This window comes from Pleurodeles waltl, chromosome 9 (genome assembly GCF_031143425.1).
Source record: "Pleurodeles waltl isolate 20211129_DDA chromosome 9, aPleWal1.hap1.20221129, whole genome shotgun sequence".
Lineage (NCBI taxonomy): Eukaryota > Metazoa > Chordata > Amphibia > Caudata > Salamandridae > Pleurodeles > Pleurodeles waltl.
In genome coordinates this window covers 698,206,737-698,233,344 of record NC_090448.1, presented here as the reverse complement: position 1 = coordinate 698,233,344, position 26,608 = coordinate 698,206,737, and the positions used below count along the sequence as shown (strand labels likewise).

General features: G+C 43.2%; 1 protein-coding gene across 1 annotated transcript in view; it reads left to right on the top strand.

Moving 5' to 3' along the window:
• Nucleotides 1–26,608, top strand: part of ATG2A (autophagy related 2A) — a 2,189,461-nt gene that overhangs the window by 988,401 nt on the left and 1,174,452 nt on the right. The window contains exon 24 of the mRNA XM_069207806.1: nt 14,562–14,668. Within this exon, the coding sequence (XP_069063907.1) occupies nt 14,562–14,668 (107 nt within the window). The remainder of the gene's footprint in view (nt 1–14,561; nt 14,669–26,608) is intronic.

Below are 26,608 nucleotides of genomic sequence, written 5' to 3'. Positions count from 1 at the left end.
TGAAGCAATTTATCTTTACCTCCATTTTGGACTGCTCTTCCACCAGCTGGATCATATCTTGACAACAGGGTCTGAATGCTGGGTGATCCAGTGTCAATGGCAGTTTGTTACGGTCACCTAGGTAGTAGAGGAGGTAATGACGCAATACACTGAATCTTGACAGTGTGAATGGCACTGTTAACGCGTCCCTTTATTATAATTTATTACACATCAGAACTCGTTTTAGGCCAATGAATCTTTTGACCCAGTTGAGAGAGGCCTGAGGACGAGATAGCTAATCAATATGTCAATCAATAATGTCATCAATATTTATTACCACAATACATTTCACTTTAGTCAGTCATTAATCAACTCAAGACACTACCATGACCTTGCAGTCATGAATAACCACACCAGTTTAGTAGAATTTTATGATGTTTATTCCCTATTGATTACAATTCTAAAAGCATGTGTGTTAATTTCAAAACCAAAACACTCGATAACATTGTCATAATTTGGCAACTTGAATAAGACTTAAACAACGCGAGGAACGCAATTATTAGAACATAACACAGCGTCAACATAAGTCGAGTGTCATCAACGCGTCAGTTCAACAAAACATAGATTCAGTTGTTTGTCTATTTGCGTCAGTGTAGTGAACCCCTGTCCTGACCTCTGATTAACATTAGCATGTTGGGCTTAATGCAAAACAATTTAGAACACTAATTTGGAAAACATCTAAACTAGGGTCCCTGTCAAAAGTAAGCAGTTGGTACCTAGAAAGGAAAAGCAAACCGACAAATCACAATTTTCATTGTCATAGTTACCCTCCAAGGTTTAGGTCAGCACTCAGGTTTGGTCTTCGTCTTCAGGACCTCAGTCAAATCGCCATCAGTCAGAATTCAGCTCCGGGGCAAAAAGGGGCACTTCCCTCATAAGGAGGTAAAGTGTAAAATGGGAAATCTAAGAAAAGGATGGTTTAAGTAAAAACAAAGTAAGTCACCAAACAGAGTGACAAAGTTTCTGGATAAAATCAATAGCATTCCCTAACCCACCTCCGATGGTTCTCTGTGTCATGGGTTTTTATCCCTTTTTCGTTGTACATTCCCCTAAAATTTCATTGGTCCGTGGTTATACCTCACTATCTTTACCCAATTAGAAAACAGATTGTCATTAATCTTTCACCCCATATTAGTTTACAGACATTTTATTGGTCCATATGATTGACGTCTTCAGAGGTAGCACGTCCGGTATGATTTCATCCTTCTGTAATTCTTTGCACATCTTTTGGTCAGTAGCTCCATTGTCTTCACCGGTTTGAACGACCTTGTACATTACATTAACCTACACTGTTGCATTTTGTCTAACATTTTCTACAAGCAATGTGAATTTCATGAGAACGGATTTGCTATGGTTACATTCAGCTTCCAGTTTGAAGAAAACAAGGGGTCACGTCCTTTTGCGAGTCAGCACACTGCACGTTAGGAAAAATACATTTTAAAATGAGAGCCAGACAGCTAAGCTTCTGCTCATGCTAACTTGAGGCCTACAAGGATTTTAGCACAATTTCAATACCATAATCATTAATAATTAGTATAAACTTATTCAATATAATAATTCATAAACATTAGTCATTTTATTAGTCCACGTATACATTGGCGGCCACTCCCCGTGGTCACATTTCAAGTGCACATTTAAGCAAAAATTCATTACTACAGTTTCTATGCGGCATTATCACACATGAATTCATAAACACTTCATGTTAATATACATTATATATGCTACGGTCTCTCAGTCCCTCCTCTGATGACGTTCGTCATCACACAAACCTTTCCCTTTCAACCTTTCATTTTTAATTTTTCACCTTGCGCATAATGCGCATTTCAACATCTTGTCCCTTGTGTGAACTTTCCCAAATTTCTTTAAACATTTTCTCCCTTTCACTTTCCTCATTTCTCCTGTTTCTCTTTGTCCTATTCCTTTTAATTTTGTCATTCATTTTGCATGCTCCCCATAAACCTAATAAACAGACCAGAACAATTAATAGACCCCTTAGTATTTTTGCAAGAACCACATTCCAAATATTGCTAAACCAGCTCCCTACTCTGGCAAATCCTTTTCCCACTTTCTCCCACACTCCAGGTTCCTTCAGTTCCTTCAAATCTGTACTATCTCTAGTTAGGTTAGTAAGCATACCTCTAATCTTTTTACTATTATCCGGTATAAATGAGCAACAATGATGCTCGTTGAGCATCTTGCAGACCCTGCCGCTCTTTGCTAAAAGAATGTCTAAGGCAAGCCGATTTTGAAGAGTCATAGCTCTTTCCGCAGCAAGTTCAGCATCCATCAGGAGTATAGCCCCTGTAAAATTTGTCAGCATGTTATCCACAATAGTAGACAGCTTTCGAATCTTAATGGATTTTAGAATAACCCCTACTGAAGGAATTATGGCTCCAAATATGGCACCAACAACAGCAGCCGCTGTCTCTCGTTTTTGTCCAGCATGTTGTAATTCAGACGCTTTAGGTATTTGCTTTAAGTCATCAATCTGGTAAATCTTTGGGAAAACTATCCCCAAATAGCATGTCCCACACCATCCCTTAGGGAGACGGTAATAAGCATTAAGGCCACAAATAAAATAGATTCCAGGGATCGCTGGATCCTGTCCATTTAACATGAATGTCCATTTACTCTGAAACAAAAACACATGCCTGCATTCACTCGTTCCCACAAATAAAGTGTCATGTTCAGATTTTGGCCTGTATATACAAAGCCTTCCTACATGTAATGCAGCTATAGCTAATTTGCCTTGCGTTTTTATTGCAGTGTAAGCATAATCATTTGCATATGTGCGTTTCTCTAGCCCCTTTTCTAGTCTCTCTTTCAATGCTTTTTATCTATCATCAGTGTGACCTAAAAAGCTTTTCTCTACAGGCGTTAATAGGCAAGTCAAATTGTTGCGGTGTGCATAAGCTGTCCCAAATGTGTCGGTTCAAAGAAACCTCTAAATATTTTTATACTATGGTCCTTAGTTAATTTGTTCAGAAACTCAATCACAGGCACAAAGGAAAACACCACATCCAAATTTGAGTAAAAATATTGCACATGCTCCTGGTCATAGAATCTTGTTAGTAGCAAACTGCAGCTTATCCCATATGTTAACGGCAAGCTATGATAGGCGACCCCTTCTTGCACTGATGAAGGAATCTTTGTGCACACATAACAATTTCTCGCATCCATGGTTTCAACATACTCATTCAGCAATCGATAGAAGACATTAGTGGAGAGTTCCCCTTTTGAATTAGTTCCCTCATGCAAGTGTTTTGTATCTTGCTCAAACTTTTCCCACGGTGTTAGTGTAGTAGTCTCAGGTTTTGAAGCATTGTTAGTCGCTTTCTTATCCAACCATGGCATTCCCACAATCACACCTACAATTATAATTGCACACAAAATACCTAATATAACGCTTAACCAACCACACACTTTACCCTTTCCTGCTACTACCTCTATTATAAGCCATGGTCTGTAAAGAATCAGATAGCAGAATAACTCAAACAAACAACCAACTTGAGGACGATATAAAACTATCTTTTTTTTTTTTCTTCTTGATGCAAAGTCTTTCTTTCTCCCTGCGTGTATTTACAGCGTTTCACTCACCCCAGGACCCTTTTGTCAAATCAGGTTTAGCAGCTTGTCATAATCGGTTTTCAAAGTCAATTCAGGTTATCAGTGTCACATCCGGTTATTTATCAGTCTCTTTTCTCAGCTTTTTCAGCTTTCAAGTTAACACATTCTCTTCCTCAAAGTGATTTCAGGTACCGTAATATTGGCCTGGTACGTCCCGATCAAAACAACGCTAAGAATTCTTGTTGCCATTCAGATGTCATTGCATATGCCCATTCAGGACTTGCGTACCTTCAATTTGCGATTCTTTTTCTTTTCAGCCTGCGTTTACTTTGCAATTCTCCTTCACTTAGATCCTCTATTCTGGTTGTATCGATTTCTTCCGTTATTGTTTCGCCTGGTACAACCTTTTCTCTTGCAGCTTGTTTCTTTGGCCAGTTATCACCTTTATGCGTCTTCTTCCTTCTTGGCCTTTCAGGACGCTGGATAGCACCCTCCTCTTGTGCTATGGTGTTTTCTCTTGACAGACCTGCAACTGGCTCAGGGGATGCCGGTGTGCTTTGACCTCCCTCTGCTATTTCCCCTTCTTCTTCTTCTGGGTCTGTAACAGGTTCAAGCTCTAACCCATATCCGTCTACTTCTGGGAGAACCTCTCCTTGACTTAGTTCTCCTGCTGCCGCTACTGAGATAGGCTCACCGTCTCCTCTCTCAAACTCATTTACTGTTTGAGGAACTGAGCCGTCCACAGTGGGCTCTCCTGTAGTCGCAGTTCCCCCTTGGCTGTTTTCTGGCCCTGAGACTTCCTTCTCTGGAATTGCTGAGTCTGAAACTTCAAGTTCCTCATCAGTCAGACATGTTACCTTCTTTGTGTGACTGGCATGTATCCAGTTTGGAACGCCTGCACATTTCACAGCAGTGGTTGTTGTCAGTATTACTTGATATGGCCCCTTCCAGCACGGCTCCAAACACGACTTTCTCACATGCTTCTTGACAACCACCCAGTTACTGGTTTGCAGGGTGGACCTGGATCACTGATCGGTGGCAGTGTATTGGCTTCTGGTGGGAAAAAAAGCGAACCACATCAGCCAAACCTTTGCAGTAGTCGAACACCATATAATCCGTGATACTCACAAGAGCATTTGCGGGTACTGCTGGTAGCATCATAGCTCTGCCCATGAAGATTTCATGGGATGATAGTCCTGTCTTCTTATCAGGTGTATTTCTCATTGACATCAGCACTAAGGGCAATGCATCTGGCCATTTCATATTGGTAGCTGCACACATTTTTGCCATTATCCACTTCAAGGTACCATTCATCTGTTCCACTAACCCTGATGCTTCGGGGCCGTAGCTACAATGCAGCTTCTGTTCAACGTCTAATGCAGCACACAAGAGCTTAATCACCTCATTGTCGAAGTGTCTGCCTCTATCTGATTCTAAAGAGACCAGAAATCCGTACCTTGGTATTAGCTCTCTAAGCAACAGCTTTGCAACTGTGAGACTGTCATTCCTACGTGTGGGGTAAGCTTCAATCCAGTGGCTGAAAACACACACAATCACCAACACGTACTTCAAGCCTCCACACATCGGCATCTCAATGAAATCCATTTGCATCTTGCTAAACTGACCTCCAGCTCTCCCTATGTGGCTCAACGTCACCACAGTCCCTTTTCCTGCATTCATCTGTTGACAGATGATGCACCTGTGACAGGTAACCTCTGCGGCTTGTCTGAATTTTGGATTGAACCAGTCAATTTTGAACAATCTGATCATTGCATCTCTCCCAAGATGTGCTTGTCCATGATAAAGCCTTGCAAATTGTGACAAAAGGCTGTTTGGCAAAACCAGTTTCCCCTCCTCTGAGACCCACAAGTCGTCAGCTCTTTGTACGCATTGCATTCTCTGCCAGGAGCGTTTTTCCTCCCTGCTTGCACGACCCTGTAGTGATTTTAACTCATCCAATGTATCAACAACTCTTAATGCAAAGTTCAAACATGTCTCATTTTCAGTTTGCGGTAACAATTCCCACTGATCCTTGAACGATATACAGTTCAAGGCGCAAAACCTTGCGACTTGATCTGCATAGCCGTTTCCCATTGACACAAAGTCTTGTGACTTAACGTGAGCATTGCATTTCACCACAGCAATTTCAAGAGGTAACTGAATTGCATGTAACAAATCCTTAATCTGTTTCTGGTTTTTCACTGGAAAACCAGAAGAGGTCATGAAACCTCTCTGTGACCACAATTGGCCAAAGTCATGTACAATGCCAAATCTGTATCTGCTGTCGGTATAAATAGTGACTTTCAGATTTTCAGCTGCGTGGCATGCCTTAGTAAGGGCAATTAATTCAGCCACTTGTGCGGAATACACTCTTTCGAGCCAGGAAGCTTCTATAATATCGGCTATTGTACACACAGCATAACCGGCTCTCAGTATTCCGACTGAGTCTCTTAAACTGGATCCATCAACAAACATAATACAGTCATTTTCTTTTAACTGCATATCTTGAATGTCAGGTCGGGGTTTGGTACATAGTTCTGTTACCTCAAGGCAGTCATGCTCCACCTCCTCTTCATTATTAATCTCAGTATTTTCAACAGGAAGTAGAGTTGCCTGGTTCAATACAGTACATCTCTTTAAGGAGACAGTAGGTGACCCCAGAATAATTGTCTCGGGTAAGTCGGGCATTTGTCATGTGCTGGGTTTTAGTTTGGGTCAACAGAATTTCAACTGAATGTGGAACCATTACTGTTAAGGGATGTCCCATCACTATGCCTTCACACTGTGTGAGGCTTTGACCAACTGCTGCAACTGCACGCAAACAACCCGATAAGGCTGCTGCGACGGGGTCCCGAGTAGCTGAAAAATATGCTACAGGATGGTTTGCACCTCCATGGACCTGTGTCAAGACAGACAAAGAACAAGCATCACATTCATGACAAAACAGTAGGAAAGGTTTCGTGTAATCAGCCATACCTAAAGCTGGTGCCCTGCACATGCACTCTCTCAATTCCATGAATGACTCAAGCTCTTCCTCAGACAGAGTTAAAGTATACAGTTCATCTTTAGGTTCCTTGCCTGTCAACTTTATTAATGGTTTAGAGATAATCGAAAAGTTGGGTATCCACTGGCGACAGTAGCCCACCATTCCCAAAAACATCCTGACATCTCTTTGTTGTCGGGGGGGGTTCATCTGCAGTATGGCTGTCACCCTTTCTTTTGATATTCTCCTGGACCCTCTCTCAATCAAGTGTCCTAAGTATTTCACCTCTTTTTGACAGTACTGCAACTTCTTTGGGGACACTTAATGTCCGTTCTTTCCCAAATGGTTCAGTAGGGCAATTGTGTCATACCTACAGTCATCTTTTGTTCTGGACGCAATCAGTAAGTCGTCAATGTATTGCACCAGAGTCGAACTGAAAGGCAGTTCTAATAACTCCAAGTCCTTCTTCAATATCTGATTGAAGATGGAAGGTGATTCAGAAAACCCTTGAGGAATTCTGCACCAACTGTACACCTTGTCCAGGAATTTGAAGCTGAAGAGAAATTGTCTGTCCTCATGAAGAGGCACCGAAAAGAATGCTTGTGACAGGTCTATGACTGTGAACCACTCTGCATCACACGGGACCTGAAACATGATCACTGCTGGGTTCGGCACTATGGGGCAACATTTTACCACAATCTCGTTTATTTTCCTCAAGTTGTGCACAATCCGAACCTTCCCACAAGGCTTTTTCAAACCCATTATTGGTGAATTACACAGGCTGCTCAATACCTCCTTCAGAACTCCTTGTTTTACAAAATCCGCAATTATCTGCGATACCTGGATAAGGACATCTTGTGCCATGTGATACTGTGGCACCTGGGGAAACACTGCATTCGGCTTAACCAGTACTTTGACCGGTTCTACTCCTTTTATCAGCCCCACTTTTCCTGTCAAGTCCCACACCTTCTCTGTTACTGTTCCCTGTAACTCAGCTGGTAAGTCAGTCACTGTAAGCATCGGGAATAGGATTATCAACGGGTAATCCTCATTTGCGGTTTCCGTCTCTAACTCTGAGAATTGACCATCATCCCCTTCATCATCACTGTTTGTCTGCACCTCAATTCCATCATTAGAACAGGTAATTAAACATTTTGTTTTGCACAGTAAGGGCCAGATGAAGCAAAGGGTTTTCCCCATTCCGTGTCTATGGGAAAAAGTGTTTGTACATATGGCCCTGAGTCTCTTCCCAGTAGGGACACGGGACTCGAATCACATACCACAAACTTATGCAGTCCCTGAAAGTTTCCAATCTCAACTTGAACTGGATTGGTGATCTGGTTCGTCAGATACTAATTTGCTACTCCTACCACTCTTATGGTACGCCCTGAAAGTGGCAGTTTCGGGACCTCTGCACTTCTGACTGTAGAGCGTGTAGCTCCGGTATCAACCAGGAAGGAAACCTTGTGACCCATCACCTTTCCCTCTACATAGGGTCCCCTCTGGTCTACCTCTAGGGACGTTGCAAGCCTGCACTCCTCACTGTCTGAACTATCATCTGACCATTCATCATTCACTCCATCTTCACCACGCAATGGGAATTGCTGTACTGTATTATTTTGGCTCACTACTTGACCCGTGACCTGCTGAGGAAGCATCACCTGTTGCTGTCCCATTGGAGCTAATGGTAATTGCATTTGCTGTCTAGGTACCATGGGAACCTGCTGTTGTACCTACTGCATTTGTGCTGGTTGAACACGCAGCATTTGCATTTGCTGCATGGGCTGTAGCCCCTGCATCTGAACCATGTTATTTTGGAAATTCTGATTTTGACCTCTCATTTTTGGGCCTCTCATATTTTGAAATGTACCGACATCAGTGCTTTGTTGAACGACACCATCATGCACCGCATTTGGGCATTCCCGCTTCCAATGACCCACGCCCCCGCACGTGTGACATGGTGACATCTTTTTCACCCCTTGTACATCATTCTGAACCACAACTGTATTCAAGTCTGGACCGCAATTCACAAAACCTCAACCTCGGCCTCTCGGTTGCGCCTGAAACACGCCATTCCCTTGTGGTTGCTGTTGTATCATTTGCTGAATCCCATTTCCTTGCATACATGCCTGCGCTGCTTTAATCTGCATCACCATCACTTTCTCCTTCAACTTTCTCTGCTTTAGCTCGATCTCATCACTGCAGTATTTTGCATATTGCAACACCTCATCAATCGGCTTCGCTTGCCAACAGATCAAATAATTCTTAATCATCTGGCTAACCTTTGGCCTCAGCCCTTCAATGAATCTAAACACAAGATGGTTCATGTCTTTCGGCTCAATAGTCTCAGTGCCACTGTAATGCTTGAACGCTTTCAACAACCTCTCATAGTAAGCATGGATGGACTCTTTAACCTCCTGTGAGGTCCGGTTGATTTTCTGCCAATCAATCACTTTCGGCGACACCTTCTGCTTCAAAAACTCAATCACTTTATGATAGTACTTCATCACCTCCTCAGATGGTGCTCCAGTCACCTTATCCCTCGCCGGCTCCTGTGTTGGCCAGTCTACGCTTCTCTTGCACTCAAGCCATAAGTCAGGTGGAACAATGATCTCAAACAAGGTATTCAAGTCTTCCCAGAGCCTTTTTGCATGCTTTACAAACCTATCCGTCTGCTGATACCACTCTATCGGTTTCTCCCTCAACCTGGGATAATCTTTGTAAATGACAAAATGTCTCCCCTAGTCCACGGTACATGGACTAGAACCCCTCCAGCTGTTTCTCTCATCGGTAGTATCTTTACTGTCCCAGTGTCTGGTGAGGCTTTAGTCGGACTTGATCCCGGACTGTCACTTTTCTCTTTTCTTTGCCCATCTGCCTTCCCACTTTTCTAAGGTTCCCCAAATCTGCGCACTTTGCAGTATTTCTTTAGGATGCACTTTTATTCCAGCTGACCTCATGTGATCAAAATCTTTAGAGTCGAAGTCTAGTCTGTAACTTCTTTTCAAATGTTTAGTATTCTCAATGTCAATATTGTATTTGTTTGCCAGGTTCGCCAACCTCTGATGCACCTTGCCCACTTCTTTAGTAATCTTGGGGCACAGATACCTTAACTCCGCTTCTGTGTAAGATTCTGATCTGTTTACCCCTATTGTCCCTTCCATTAGTTCAGCAGCTTCCACACCCAGTCTCACAAAGTTTAAGTACTCATCTCTTTCAGATTTCTCTGCGGTCACTACAGTAGTTTGTGAAGCGTGAGTCTTTTCTAGCCACTCTTTCAACTGTTGCACCGTAAAACCTTGCAGTGATATATTCCCTGCATGCATCATTGGCGACTGTGAAGCGTTCGTACTTAGTGTCTGTGGGGTTAGCACACCTAGCCTTGCCTGTCTCATTGCCTCCAAAGGTGTTTCAACCAGGCTAAGGTCTAGCAAGGACCTTGGTCCTTCAACTGATTGCTCTCTCGGGCCATTAACTGGGGAGTTCCTATGGACCCTTCTCTTATTGCATCTTGGGTCATTATTCCCTGATCACACATACCAGGCTTACCTTGTGCATACAATGGCGCCGGTGGACCCACAGTAATTGGTAATGATATGGCAGCTGGTGTCTGACCTGGTCCCAAACCCCGCGGAGCAGTAACTCCCAGAGCTTGACTCACTGAGGCTGGGGCAGGTACTAATGGAGGTCCTGCTGCTGGACTATACCCTGGTATCAGCTGTTGCTGAGGCAGCAATTGTGGAGTTGGCTCAATCTGCACTAACCTCGATTTTGTATATATTGGGTCAGGCAGCACTATCCGATTCGTAGTAGTCTCTAGTAATGGAACGTCTGGATAGATACTCTGTATCTGCGGTAGAGGTTGCAACTGTATCTGCATGTCTGACGCAGTGGGCACACTGACACCATTCTGTATCAAACCTGTATCACTAGTCTGTACTGTATCAGTAACTCCCTTCTCCTGCGTCTGGCTCCCAGGACCTGCACTGGTGCTCGGGACATTGTCGTCTACTGCATAAGGTGGCGGGCGATCATGCAATAACTGATTAAGAAAACTCTTCATCGTCTGAGTCATCTTCTTCTATCTAAGACCTCTTAGTCTCTTTAGGCTTATTAGAGTCCTTGTCTGTCTTACAGGTGGCTTTCTTCCCCTGCGTCTCGTCTCCCTGTGCTATTGCTGGAAACAATTTGAGTCCGTCAACTATTCCCCGTCTCCACATTTTGCTTTCATTGTCCCACCTAGCCTCAGCTAAAGTCTTTTCTGCCTTCCTCATTCTTCTCTCGAATCTCTGCTGTCTTTAATAGCCATCAAATCCCAGACTGCTAATGCCTCATACTGGGCTGGCCTCGGGGTGGCTTTTGTACATTTAACATCCACCTCAAATTCTCTACAATTCTTGTGTTGAACGTCCCGTGCTCCGGAAACGCTAAACATCCCTCCTTCTACGTTAGTTTGCGCCACGGTTTCATCTATAAACAAGGCGCAACACCCTTTTCCTCCATTACTATATAAGCTGGAGTACCCTCAGGCGGTGTAGGCTCCCCTTCACTCGCCATATTGTATGCGTCTCCTTTCATAGCGCTCCTAAAAGCTTTGATAAAATTCATTTTTTACGTCTTTTTCTCTTGTCTGTATTTAATCAGGAAGTGACTTTTATTCCCAGGACACTCTTCACCCACCTTTCTCAACCTATTGCCTCTCACGGACGGCAGCCAATCCGTGCACGACCCCTCTCAGCAACTGACCTACCTCAGCACGGCACCACTGACGTCACACTCACACACACTACAGCTGACAAAGTCTTGCGGCTTGTCTTCCTCACACTGGATCCACACCAAACTAATGCAATACACTGCGGGCACCTTTAACAATAACAAAAACTCAATTTGCCGGTTTACTACAGGAAGGGTAACACATTCGCTTCAGACCATTACAGAGATTTCACTTGAAGCCTCGGCCGCTACTCTCCTTCTCAGTTCCCGCATATGCAAGCAGAATTCGACCCGTAAATCCTACTCTCGACTTGTCAATGGTTTGTCCTAGTGCACTTTAGAACTTTTCAAATCTCCATCGAAGGTTTTCATACACACAATTGACTCAAACTCGACTTGTCAACCACGCCCGATTGACCTATTAAACCGCACAAATTACAACATAAACCCAAGTGTCTTCTACACTTGTCAATATACTCCGGAGTCTTAGACCACGACGGGTCCGTACATTAACAACCAACCACGTAGATAATTTTGAGCACAAAGCGCCACACTCATATGAAGTACGCCGACTTCCCTACTCTCATACTATGTAGTATGCCCACTCCTACTAAAACAACATTACCTGACCTATGTACACACAAACTTCACAAATCACCTGCAAAATGCATAAGCTGAGCAAGCGCAAATTCTACACCACACCTACTAAAATGCCGAGAACATCCCCAACTCACTTAGGCAGGCTCAGAGATCCTGGGAAGGTCATGGTGAATTTAGAAACACATCATACCTCCTATTTGCATTATCTCAGAAAAACAATCTAAACAGTAATTCTCTGTCCTAGGGCCCCAAAGGGCCAAACCGTCGATCTGCTACCAGAACTGTTAACGCGTCCCTTTATGATCATTTATTACACATCAGGACTCGTTTTAGGCCAATGAATCTTTTGACCCAGTTGAGAGACACCTTAGGACGAGATAGCTAATCATTACATCAATAATGTCATCAATATTTATTGCCACAATACATTTCACTTTAGTCAAAGTCATTAATCAACTCAAGACACTACCATGACCTTGCAGTCATGAATAACCACACCAGTTTAGTAGAATTTTATGTTTATTCCCTATTGATTACAATTCTAAAAGCATGTGTGTTAATTTCAAAACCAAAACACTCGATAACATTGTCATAATTTGGAACTTGAATAAGACTTAAACAACGCGAGGAACACATTTATTAGAACATAACACAGCGTCAACATAAGTCAATTTTAGCAGAGTGTCATCAACTAGTCAGTTCAACAAAACATAGTTTCAGTCGTTTGTCTATTTGCGTCAGTGTAGTGAACCCCTGTCCTAACCTCTGATTAGCATTAGCATGTTGGGCTTCATGCAAAACAATTTAGAACACTAATTTGGAAAACATCTAAACTAGGGTCCCTGTCAAAAGTAAGGAGTTGGTACCTAGAAAGGAAAAGCAAACAGACAAATCACAATTTTCATTGTCATATTTACCCTCCAAGGTTTAGGTCAGCACTCAGGTTCAGTCTTCGTCTTCAGGACCTCAGTCAAATCGCCATCAGTCAGAATTCAGCTCCGGGCCAAAAAGGGGCACTTCCCTCATAAGGAGGTAAAGTGTAAAATGGGCAATCTAAGAAAAGGATGGTTTAAGTAAAACCAAAGTAAGTCACCAAACAGAGTGACAAAGTTTCTGGATAAAATCAATAGCATTCCCTAACCCACCTCCGATGGTTCTCTGTGTCATGGGTTTTTATCCCTTTTTCGTTGTACATTCCCCTAAAATTTCATTGGTCCGTGGTTATACCCCACTATCTTTACCCAATTAGAAAACAGATTATGTCATTAATCTTTCACCCCATATTAGTTTACAGACATTTTATTGGTCCATATGATTGACATCTTCAGAGGTAGCACGTCCGGTATGATTTCATCCTTCTGTAATTCTTTGCACATCTTTTGGTCAGTAGCTCCATTGTCTTCACCGGTTTGAACGACCTTGTACATTACATTAATCTACACTGTTGCATTTTGTCTAACATTTTCTACAAGCAATGTGAATTTCATGAGAACGGATCTGCTATGGTTACATTCAGCTTCTAGTTTGAAGAAAACAAGGGGTCATGTCCTTTTGCGAGTCAGCACACTGCACGTTAGGAAAAATACATTTTAAACAAGGATTTTAGCACAATTTCAATACCATAATCATTAATAATTAGTATAAACTTATTCAATATAATAATTCATTAACAGTCATTTTATTAGTCCACGTATACATTGGCGGCCAATCCCCGTGGTCACATTTCAAGTAGACGTTTAAGCAAAAATTCATTACTACAGTTTCTATGCGGCATTATCACACATTAGTTCATAAACATTTCATGTTAATATAGATTATATATGCTACGCTCTCTCAGCACTCTACACTGGGCAACTTCAGGCACTCTCCATGGCAAGCCTGTGGATAGGGTAGTGGTGGTGTATTCATCCTTAAAGCATTTGCCACATACAGCAGCTCCATGGATGCTGGAATATAGGAGGTTATCAAGAGATGGATTCATTTGTCATGCAGTGCTCACGCCTCTGCAGGGGCTCTACCAACTAAATGGCAGCTTAAGAGTAAAGTGGAAAAACCCCATATGTGGAGACCGACTAGTACAGCATCCAGTGGCAGCAACGTGGGCTGTGGGAAAATGTTTATTACTGTAAAAACAAGCTGCGATGGCGGGGGCTTCTGTTGTCCTTCTCAAAAAGTATTGATTATTAATAGTGTACACTTTAGAAGTATGCTAAAACTGTCATACTTGGTTTCCGAAGGGCCTTGTTCTATATGCCCATCTTTTCCCTGCTTCTAATAGTGCATGCTCATATAACCCTTGCTCCTCACACTGTTCTTGATGAACCCCCATATTTCGCAAGCTGTTTGTTTCTCAGGCTCCTTACACAGTGCAAAGGAACTTCAGAATCCATTTGCTTCTAAATTCTTGCATTGCATAATGTTCCCAAGGAAACAACACATTGTCACAGCAAAAGCTAATCGGTCCTGCTTCTGCCCAGGTAGTTAGAATGAAAAAGTGTTAGACCTCAGCTAGTAGGGAGATAGTGGTTGATCCTGCTGTATTTCTAACCCTTCATATGTTTTTTTTTTGCTAGCAGCTATGTGGTCTGCATTGTGTGGTGCAGGTAGCCAGTTTCTCTTCACCCAGCCCTTATGTTCTCTTTTTCTCTTTTTTCTGCAGTTAATTGATTTCCTGGACGTACTGGATGATCCCATTTTAGGCTACATACCACCTACAGTGATTACTGTGCTGCACACCCACCTCATCAGCTGTGCTGTGGATTACAGGTGCGCTTTTCTGTGCCCCAATTTGTATACAGGGATTCATAGAAAACAACATGATGACTGGTGCTAATTTTTCTCCCAGTACTCTCTGCAGACTGCTGCCACCCATGGTCACGCGTGGTGTAACAAAGATCTCAACTGTGGTTTCTGTACTGCTTTCTTGAGAAATTGCGTTGAGTGTACACATTGGGGTTACGTGATACTGTTCTAGACTTGAACACAGGTGACTGTGGAAATGCGCTCCTGTTAATTTGTGGACATGCCATAAATCATGTGAAAGAACAAATTTTCATCTGTCTAGTGCAGAGTGGTGCTGTTTTGCAGTAAAAGCATGCATTTGTTTAATAAGGGAGCGGTTCATTCATTCATGTGTTTTTTTTTTGTGAACATAATTATAATGAAGGTGACTTTTAGTAAATCTGCTCCTTAGTTTAAAGCAAAGTGTTTCAGATAGCAGATGTTTATATCCACACATTGGAACGTAGAGGGCGTGTATAACTCGAAAATAGCTCCTCTTTCTAAATACGACATGAATTCCAATGCAGTAATTTCACACCGAGAATTACTAATATGTTGGGGATCAGTAATGTTGGAATGCCGTTTTACCTTGGTATTCTGAGTTTTCCATATGGAATGCAGACCATATTCGAGGGACATATTCTGATGTGTTCAGGCAGTTTAGTTCATATAACCACAGTGTTACTGGAACAATGTTCAGAGTCTCGGTGTTGCCCCCAATATTAAAACACTGAAGTCCTAAGGCTTGTAAAAAAATCCAAGCATTCACAAAGAACAAGTATAGTGAATGAGTCACACCCATTCACAGGAGAGTGGTAAGGGTATGGTATGTTGTCGGTGGAGCATTTTGGAGCACAAATTACAGAATCAAATCAGGGTGCCTGGTCTAATAGTTCCTTATGCTAAACCAGTATAGGTTGTGTACCGTTGGTAAAATAATTCTCACATATCCTGACTGCAATATTTACTTAATGATAATTCTGGCCCTGGTGTTGGTTAGGACCTGTTTTGGGGCTATCATTGATTGTGTTGTGACCTTTTTTTTTTTTATAATTTCCTGTTGGATAAGTAATTTAGTTTATGGCTGATGTTGATCAATATCTGCCCTGGATACAGCATCAGGGCTACTGGACTCAGTAGCCTTCAACTCCCTCTGTTTTCAGATGTCTAGCACTACAAAGAACACTTCTGCTTCCCATAGTGTGGAACACCTGGAGACTATCTTGGCGGCTACTGGACTCAATCTCTTTGTTGCTGCTACTCAGCAGGTGGTGCCCGGTGCTACAAATAGCGTGTCTGCTTCTCGGCCAAGAGCAGGCCCATCTGCAACTGTCAGAGCCCGGAAGAGGCTGAGTTGGCCCACATATTTTTTTTGTAGTTTATTCAGCAACAATAGGTGAGCGTATGATGGAATGGAAATGTCCAGTGACTCTAAACACTAAAAAATGGATGTTTCCTTTAGAACATCTCCAAAGAGATGGAGTTGCTGGAACAACTCTAATCCCCCTCTGCTGAAAAATCTTCTCTGCCGCAGCCTCTGGTGGCTGTAATGGAGGGTCGTATCCAATATAAGTAATCCTGTCGTAGAGTCTAATCCCTCTCCTCACTACAAGGGGAATTAGCAACAGCCATCTTGTCCTCATTTAATTGGGGGCCTACAGCTAAGTGCAAAAAAAGAAAACTACACAGATGAGCGTGTGGCTAGCGCTCCCAAGAAGGAGCACACAAAAAAAATCTCAATGAGTTATTAGAATGATTTTAATGAGTCTGACTGGATAACTGATATTGCAACCTTTGATATTATCTGCCTGCACGAGACATGGGTATTAGATCTCTCTTATGTGAACTGGGTCACATTTGTCACTTCTGCTCAATCTTCTAGTGTGTTTCAAGTGAAAGGGAGATTAAAGACATCCGTATCTAGCCGTTTGCCAACAAAGGTTTGGTGCTTTGCTAGCTATACCCCTTATTTTCATCTACTTTGTCTAGAAATTTCACTAGGAACATACCTAGTATTAATTAGTACTATAATACTTTTTTTTATATATATAAATAAGGCTGCTCTGGCAGATGCCTTGGAATTGGCTGTGGGGAAATGTGTTAATCCTAATAAACACAACACTTACCTCATCTGGGTAGGGGAATCCATCACTCACTTATGTAGTTATGACCCAAAGAGTATGAGAATGAAGTGAAGGAGGCCTAACTCATATTTCACATTTACCTCACTGCATAAACCTGAAAGACTTATTTCCTCACACAATTTGAGGTTCCAGAGTAATTTTAGCCCTAGATCACAGATGATCCTGCCTGCCTTTACAGGAAGGAGGAACTCAATTGTCATTAATCATATTTTAATCTCAGGGAATTTAGTTCTGCCTATGAAAGGGTTTGAGGTCATCCCAATATGTTTAAGTGATGACAGTATATTTAAATCTAGGGACCATGAGAAATTCCAGTCTGTGCATGGTAAGTAACTTGAGCGCCAGTAGAACACATGGTGTCCAAATTGAATGATCTGGGTTGATCTAAATACATTTCCGATTAACTTACTGAAGATAAGAATAATTGTAATACTTATTTAATTAACATCTGTGGGCCCAGTCTGATAATTGTTCCATTTGAAGCTATTTGTTCCACAATTTATTTAAAATTAAATAAAATAATAGTCCAAGGAGAATTTGTGCTAAAGGCTGGTTTGACTGTACAGATAGGAAAGCAAACCTGACATTAAAGACCGTGTTAAAGAATCACCCTAAAGATTGCGTCACAATAACCTTTTGTATACCCCAGTATTATCAAACCCTAAAGACACATAAAACAAATATCTGCAGCGAAGCCTGGGAGAACTTGGCCAAAGCCAGTGAACTAAGACATTCTGGCTTGTTTTGGTGTATTTGTAATTCTCCTTATTTTAGGGCGGAAGATCATCCTTCACTGGACCAGCAAAGGTGGTATCCCCTCTACCTGGTCAACAACAGTCATTCCAGTTTTTAAGAAGGGGGATAGAACCTCACTGCTAATGCTCCAGTCTCTTTGTTAGTCAGCTTAGTAAAAATGTTGGGCATAGCGTCCTTTGGGAGATTAGAAACTTGGGCAGGGGAACATTCTGTTATCTCTTAATTTCAGTATTGTTTCAGGAAGGACCTAAATATTCTGGAGCAATGTCTAAAACTGGAATTATTAGTGGGCAATTGCACAAAGGCTAAGAAAGTTATTCTCTTTCTGGACTTTATGAACAAATTGTGGCAGATTATGTATTCACTAGGAATTGATCCCCAAATAATCAACATGTTGCCTCATCTTTATCAGAATGTCACGGCAAAAGAGTTTGGTACGGTCCAGGAAGCAAATGTACCAGATCCTTACAGGTGCAGGGAAGAGTAAGGCAAGAGTGTGTCCTGGACCCTTTTCTGTTAATCTTGTACATGAACGGCCTTGAACAATCCATCCTGGTGATCTGCCAAAGATAGGTACCCAACCGATATCTGTTATACTCAGACAATGCGGTTCTCCTGGTGCATTCTGCGTATCGGTTACAAGCATTGCTAGATACTTTTGCACTGCATATGGATGAACTGAATTTAAATATCATCTTAAAAAAAGAAAAAAACTTTATGATTTACATTAGAGTGCCTAAATCCAGACAGTTTATTGTTAAAAAAAAACAAAACACAAATAGATCTATTCCGTCCTGAAATTTCAAGCCAAAATGCCATATGGAACAGACCTTCAACATGTGTTTCATCTTGTATACAAGATGAATTCAGGGCTCTTAAATTTATTTCTCAAAGATGTCATGAATTATTCTTCCATAAGTAATAAGTCCGCTCACAAGGGAATAGTCACAAACCCCCAAAGTATAGTATCATCAAGTGTTCCAGGACCATGCATCCATAACAGGTCCTATCTGTGTTGTATGATCTGATCACACTTTGGCGCTTGCTTACATGGCGCCCTTGTTTTGGTGATACTACAGCGGAGGCACGCAAATCCTTTTTAAGGGGATGTGTTTAGATTCGATGCCTGTGTTTCTAAATATTTGAATATTGCTGGTGCCCAGAAGAAATCTTGTGTGCAAGACAAAAAACATATGTTGGCGGTCTGTTCCATTTGCCATTTTGGCTTGAACTTTAAGGATTGAATAGATCTTGTTCATTGATATGTATAAACCATGCTTCTTAATAAGGGACGTTTTATATTTTGTACTTTGATTATACTTACACTTATAAAGGGTGTGAATAAGCATATTTATTATATAAACTTCACAGTGATAATGGGTGTAAATAACACTGTATATATGTCTTTGTGCACTCCTGACATGTAGACAAGATATTATCAGTGGGTATGCTTCTCCGCACTTCACCTTTTTGCATCAGAAGTACTGTGTGCTGTAGTGCTCGGGTGCTTTATGACTTTAACCACTGCAGGGTGGTGGGCTGGTGCATAGTGTTGGAAAGTACCCTCTTTCTGGCATGGTTTCCCCCACTTTTTGCCTGCTTCAGAATGTTTTGACTGTGTTCACTGGGATCCTGCTAACCAGGACCCGAGTGACTATGCTCTCTCCCTTTAAATTTGTTGCTTTGACCACACAACCCACATTTGGCATATTGGTGCCCCCTTCTAAGTCCTTAGTATATGGTACCCAGGGCATTGGGGTACCCGGGGCCCCCCCAAGGGCTGCAGTATGTATTAAGCCTCCCAGGGGGAGCCCATGCAAAATGTGTCTGCAGGCCTGCCATTGCAGCCTGTGTGAAAGGGTGCATGCACCCTTTTCACTACAGGTCACCGCACCAGGTCACTGTAAGTCACCTCTATGGTAGGCCCTCCTAGCCCAGAGGGCAGGGTGCAGATACCTGTGTGTGTGGGCACCCCTGCATGAGCAGAGGTGCCCTCCACAAACTCCAGCTCCATTTTCCTGGACATTGTGAGTGCAGGATGCCCTTTTACACGTGTACTGGACATAAGTCACTATGGGTAACTCCGACCCTGGGCATGTTTGTTCCTGACAGATGTCCTGGACTGGGACTCCATGAGCTAATGCATTGGTTGCAGCCTTGATTCTAGTGGAATAAGCACACAAGCCCTCATGGGGTTGCTGTTTGGCCATTGTGTAGCACATTTTTATGCAGAGCACTATCCATCAGATTGTTAGTTTCTGCACAGCCTTTCCCTTCTTCGCCCGACATACCGAACAAAAAGTAGATCAAGGTAAAACGTCAACCTTCTTTTTAGGTTCACACAGTGGAGCCTCTCGTATTATTACAAGTGTGAGGCGGAGCAAGGAAGGGAGGTAAAGGAATATTCTGAGCTTACTGACCGGGTGTCACAACCTTCGGAAGGAGGGCAGCATGGTCCCTGAGAACTAGATTGTCTGGGTAGAAAGTTGTGTTAAGAGGGTGCACAGAGAGTGCTTGTGGTTCACTAACCCTCCTGGCTGATGTTATGCCCAGTAGAAATGCAGTGATTGGGTGAGCTGGGCAACTGTGAAGGGCTTGCACATGAAAATATTAAGACAGATTAAGGCCCATTGGGGCATGATGAGTGGTCTTGGAGGGAATATGTTTGAAGTCCCTTAAGGTGACCGGTCACAATAGATGACTCAAATAGGAAAGGTTGGTCTGGCAACCACAAAAAAAAAACGAGACGGCTGACAAACAGTGACCAGAGCAGAGTCCTGATGGGCTAAAGAAAGAAACAAAATTTGGAAGAGGGGTGCAGTTAGAGGGTCAATACTTTTGGATGCACACCGTGTAAAAACTTTTCTCACAATCCTTTGGCCAAAGGGAAAAACTTGTACCAAGGCAGTTGAGTGCATATCTCCTAAAACGAAAGACAAAAGATTAGAATTAGTATGGCTATCTCCAGACTTTGGTGATATTTTGTGAATACTCCTTGAGCATAACCTGGGTTTAAAGAGCCAGTATTTGTCTACAGCTAGTCCCTCAAAGGTCATTGGGGCATTTGTTAGTTTGGGTAGTTGATTGAGAGACCTACTGATGAAACCTCAAAAAAATCTGAGTGATAACCAACCAGGGTGGTTTGACAAGGTCCCATGTAACCTTTTTTCGAGGCCCTAAAACAGTCACCAAGGATGGGGAGAACTTGCTAAATGAAAGTCCACAGAATAAGGCACCAACTGGATTTGTATAAAGATAATACTGAACTGTGGGCCACTCCTCTTACTAATGCCATTAGTTCCGCTTGCAAAACCAGGCTGCATAATACCTGGTATTCAGCAACTTTCATACTGATCTTTAAAAACGGTAACCCCCTAGGACCCACAATGCTATCAACCATTTTCTTTGCTGCACTCAGCTGTTCAAATTGTCAGCAGAGTCATGTTGAAGCGACTATTGACCCGGTTCTTGGACCATAATGTTCCTTTAGCTGTCCAATACGGGTTTAGAAGTGATCCTGCAACATTTGAGCAATTTTTAATACTACATTTGCCAATTTCAAAATATACCATAGCCAGGTGTAACTCATTACTTTCCTTTATGGATTTGTCATGTGCTTTTGACACGGTTAACAGATCTACGTTGTGGACATTATTCTATACCATTGGCCTCAATGTGGATCGGTTAGGCTTCCTCCAAGCCTCATATATATGAATCTGTCTGCCTTAGTGAGATTTGGAGGCTATGGGAACAGATATTTTCGAGCTGGTGCCAAAGATGTGTCCTGGCACCAATTTTGTTTTTATTATATCTGAATGGTATAGACTCCTCACTGAGTATTTGAGGGCAGGATATTCCTATTATTAATAGGAAATTGGTACCTGTGCTTTTATATGTGGATGATGCCATTTAAATGGTGTGCAATGTCATGATTGATGCTTTTGATTTGTTTATGGGAAGATTGTAGGAAAGTGACCCTTTTTGACTTGTTCACCCCCACTTTTTGCCTGGTATTCAATGCAATTTTGACTGAAAATGCATTGGGTTCCTTTTAACCAGCTCCTCAGTGCCAGATCTCTTTCCCTAAAACTGTGCAATCATTCCCCAATTGGCAATACTTTTGGTCTCCTGTAAATCCCTAGTCAATGCTACACCTGGTACATAGAGCTTGGGTACCAAAGAGGATCCCCAAGGGCTGCAGCATGCATTGTGCCATCCTCAGGGACCGCTCTCCTAGCATGTGCAAACTGCCTTTGCAGACTGCGTGTCTTGGTGCAGTTAAAAGTGAAAACACGACATGGCATGTGTGCTATTTCCCCTAAACATTATGTGCACAATATTTAAGTCACACCTAGAGCAGGCCTTCCAGCCCTAAGGCAAGATGCATTATATTACATGTGTGGGCATACCTGCACAAGCAGATATGCCCGCTATGTCTTTGACAATTATTAGACATAGTTAGTGAGCAGAGAATCCATTTTAAGTACATGTGCTGGACACTGGTGAATAAGAGTTCCCCAGCTACATAATGGCTTCACCCAACATAGGGATGTTTGGTATCAAATGCCTCGCATTAATAAACCCTCACCTTTGCTAGTGATGGATTCCATTAATACATGCACTCAAATCCACCTTAGAGGTACCCCTGAACACCTACCAACTAAACCTGTGTGGGGACTGTGAGAAAACAGGGCTGATTGCAGAGGCCCCATAACTTTTTGCCCCCATTTTCCTCTTTTTGCTGGTGTTTTCCTCTTTTTGCTGGTGTTTTCCTGACTTTAAAGGTGCCCTGGGTACTGCTAACCAGTCCCAGGGCCTGTGCTCTGTGTAAAATGGATATGCAAATTAGGCTAATTATAATTGGCTAAGTTAACCTACCTATAAGTCCCTAGTATATGGTAGGGCATGTAGGTTTAGGGACCACAGCATAGGTGGTGCACACCTAGGTGCATTGCTGAGGTGCCCAGTGTCATTTTAAAAGCAAGCCTGCCTTGCTGGCTGCTTTTAAATTAAAGTTATATGCAAATTCGACTTTGGAATTAAAGGTACTTCCAAAGTCTTAAACTACCTTATTTTTACATATAAGTCACCCCTAAGGTGTGCCCTATGTGCCCCTAGGGCTGGGTGCCATGTAACTATAAGCAGGGACTTTATAAAAATAGATTTATAAGCCCTGGTGAGGTAAAAACAGCCAAATTCGTTTTTCCCTCATTGAAGTAAATGGCCTTCATAGGCTAGAATGGGCAGACTTTATTTTAAATTTTAAAGTCTCCTTAAATGTTACATACCAAGAATTTGGTATCAAATTGATTGTTGTAATAAATCCCACAACTTCCAGTTGTTGGATTTAATATAACTTGTCCAGGTAAAAAGTTTAGACTTTACCTAAAAAGTTGCCAATTTCAGCTCTGCATTGTTTTTGCTGCTGTGCTCTGATTGGCCAGCCTGCAGCAGCTTCTGCCAGGCTACCTTGATGAGGTGTGAAGTGGCCTGACTTCACACAAAGGAATGTGCTTGGGGGAGAGAAATCTCCCCTCAGCAGATGGTGAGGCAGGAAGGGAGAGGGCGGCCAAACTGGTCTTCAAAGGCAGAGAAGGACATTTGGAGCACCCAGCAACACCCCCACATCCTGCAACCCCAGACAGCTAGGTGCCCCCTTGATTAGATTAGGAGAGGGCAGGAGAGGGGTGTGTTTATGATTTTTAGCCACACCAGTGGGTGGGCTCAGCCAGATGTAACCTCCAAAAATCAGATTCATCCATGTTGGATTTTTGGAGACTGTTGCCTTCTGGGATGGATTTTTGCCACACTTCCCAGGAAGTGGTCATCACAGGGGGACGACCCTGTCCCTGATTGGAGAACCAGGGCCCCCCTGCTTTTCACCCAGGAGCAAGGATAAAACTGGCAGACCTGCACCCACGCCTCAGAACCCCTCCAGAATTCAACAAGAAAGGAACTAAAGAAGAAGAAGGACTGCCCTGCTGGACCCCTGGCCTGCACCTGGACCCTGCACTCAGAAGGACTGCACCAGCTGCACACTTGGGCTTCACCACAAGGACTTTGCCTGGCTTCAACTGGTTCAAGGAGGGACTCCCTGTTTGCTACAGGTGAAAAATTGCTAACCAGAGTCCCCTGCACCAACTCCTGAAGAAAGCGACCAGCTGACCACTGTCCAGTGGCCAAAAAGGAGTTTGCGCCAGGTGCATTCTGGGAGTTGAAGTCTGCACCCCCCAAGGACCATCACAGAACTTCTGGACCCTTGGGGTGAGCTGTGGACCCCAAAAGAACCTTAAAAGAACATCTGGGTGAAGCCCCAGAAGTTTGGAAAAGATTTGAGAATTTTTGGAAAAAAGCTCCAGAGAGGGACCGACCCGCCGCGGAAATTCTAGCCGGCTTGCCTCAACCGCGACCCGGCCTGACTTCGTGGTTCGTCCCGGTAAAGAAAAACATCCAAAAAAGAGACTAAGTCCGAACGTAAAAAGTTGACCGGGACCTCCCAGCCATCGTATCCGAGAAGGGCTCCATGGACGTCGGATCAAGATCCAGGTTTACCCCGGTCGAAGGATTTTCATCTCGAAAAAACGACTAAGTCCGAAGGTAAAAGTCTCCACCGAGGAAACCCACATCGCGTATCCGGACAAGGGCTCCAGGAGGTCGGATTCAACTGGCAGGTTCGTCCCGGTGAAGAAAAACTTCAAAATAAAGACTAAGTCAGAAGGTAACTTTTTAACCGAGGCCTCCCGCGACCTGTAGCCGAGCAGGGCTCCATCGCGGTCGGCCTGAAAGTTTGACTTTGCCCCGGTCGAGGTGCAACCAGATGACCCGATTGGCGCTTTTTGTTTCTAAGCGCTAGAAAAGTAATAATTCTTTAAAAATTCATATCTCCGGTTCCCCTGAACCGATTTTAATCGTTTTTGTGTCATTTTAAAGATAAAAATATAAACAATTTTTATAAATTGGTTTTGGATTTTGAAACTGTTTCCTGTGTTTTATTTAATTACTGTTTTGTGATATTTGAATGCTTTACACTTTGTCTCCTAAGTTAAGCCTTGACGCTCGTTGCCAAGCTACCAAGGGTTGAGCTGGGATTAATTTACTGAGACCTAACTGTACCTATGTGGAGGTTAGTGGCTTGTTGCTAGGTGTAGGTACCTACCTGCCCTACCAATAACCCATTTTCCAACAGGGACTGACTAGTTTTAGCCAGCCTGCCACCACCAGTAATGAGTCTGACCTCCTAGGGTGAGAGCCTTTGCAGTGAATCACAAAGCCTGCTCTGGGAGAGGAGTTTACACACCCCACCCAGCAGGATGACTTGCGAACCTGCATTCCAAGGCAGAGGACTTCAAAGAAGCCCACCGCCCTGGCTATGCAGATCTGGCTTCACTCACAGGAGAGATGCTTAACCCCCCGACCCCCATCTGGGCCCATTTGACACCTGGACAGGCAGGAAATGTAGTATTCAGGGAAGTGTGTCCACCCCTCAGGTCAGTCTTACCCCTAAGGTGTGCTGTCTGATGTGGACACAACTTTTAGAAATCTGCTATCTTGGTGTTGGCAGATTTAGGAACTCTGAGACAGGGTTATGCCCATCTCCCATAGGGAGTGGTCATATTGGCTACTACTCTACACTCCCTGAAACACCAGTTAATGCAGTATTTATTTAGGGGATCCCCTAGCACCAGGAAATCATATTCCTGCTGACCTATGAAGAAGGACACTCAAGAGCCCCAAAAGCAAAGCTTGATGAAGAAGCACCTAACATGACCCCAGCCCTTCTGGCCTGTCTGCTGTTCCCACCAGTTTGCCCCAAAGTCGACTCGTCTTGCAAACTGCTGTGCATCCAAAAACCTGAGAGGCTTGCCTTCAGTAAAGACCCTGGAACTCCTGTGGAGCAGCAGAGCTGCTTCCCTGCATTTTGCAGGCATTCCAGTACAACTGTGAGGGCTCCGGACCACAGAAATCCCAACACCGAAAAGCCCCACTGTACTTGTGCCGCCTAGCCTGAGCTGAAGTGGGCAAATGGTGGCAACGTGATCCCTCAGTCCTCCACAGACAAAGCCTACCTTGGACTTGCTCACCGTGGACTCGCCGAGATTGCCCCCAGGCCCCCTCAATTGTGAGTGCTCCCAGGTGGAGAAAATCCAGCAGCCCAGGACACTTCTGCACCCGTTGCCTTTGGCCCATGGAGAAGAGGACCAAAGGTGTGCCTCCGTCCTTACGCATCTCAAGACTTGAACCCACCTGTTGGTTCTTCCTGACTGGACTCTGTCCAGACCTGCAGCCTCTTTTCAACCAGACCGATTCCCCTTGTCTAACACCGGCCACCTACACCTCTGCACCCGGCTGCCCCAGAGCCACCTGGTATGACCAGTTGGGTGTGGCCCTAATCCTTGCTCAGCACTTAACTTAAGTCCAGGAGATTGGTTCCGTAAGTTGCTGTACTATACCTGAATGCAGTACGTGTTTTTCTCTCTGTAGGGTGACATTGCAGCTTTTCAGAAATTGCACTTTGTCTACTTTTCAAAACTGTAAAGTTTTTTTAAATTTTATTTTAAATGTGCTTAACTGATCATATTGATTCTGGTGTTAATACATATATAAAGATGCTTGTTATTTTTGTACGTTAGTATGCATCTCCTTGTTGAGCCATGTGTCTCATTTATTGATTGTGTGTGTATTTTCTGAAGTCTCAGACTCCTCTCTGGTAAGCCTAAGGCTGTTCAACCACACTACCCCATAAAAGAGCACCTTGGGATTTCTAGAGCAAGCCCTGTCCACTAGTAAGGTGACCCCTGCACTCTTTGCACAGCATATCTCAATTTGATATACCATCTAAAGAGCAAGCTTCCTATTAAGATTACATTTGGAAACTAATTTAAATAAAACCTGTACAATGGCTTGTGGTGCTAAAAATCAGAAATCTCGTTGTTTTTGTATTAAAGGGAAATCTCTCGAGAGGATCCTACCTCTTTCCCTATTTAGGGGTAACGTCAACTCTGCCAGTACCCGGGGCCCTTGCCTA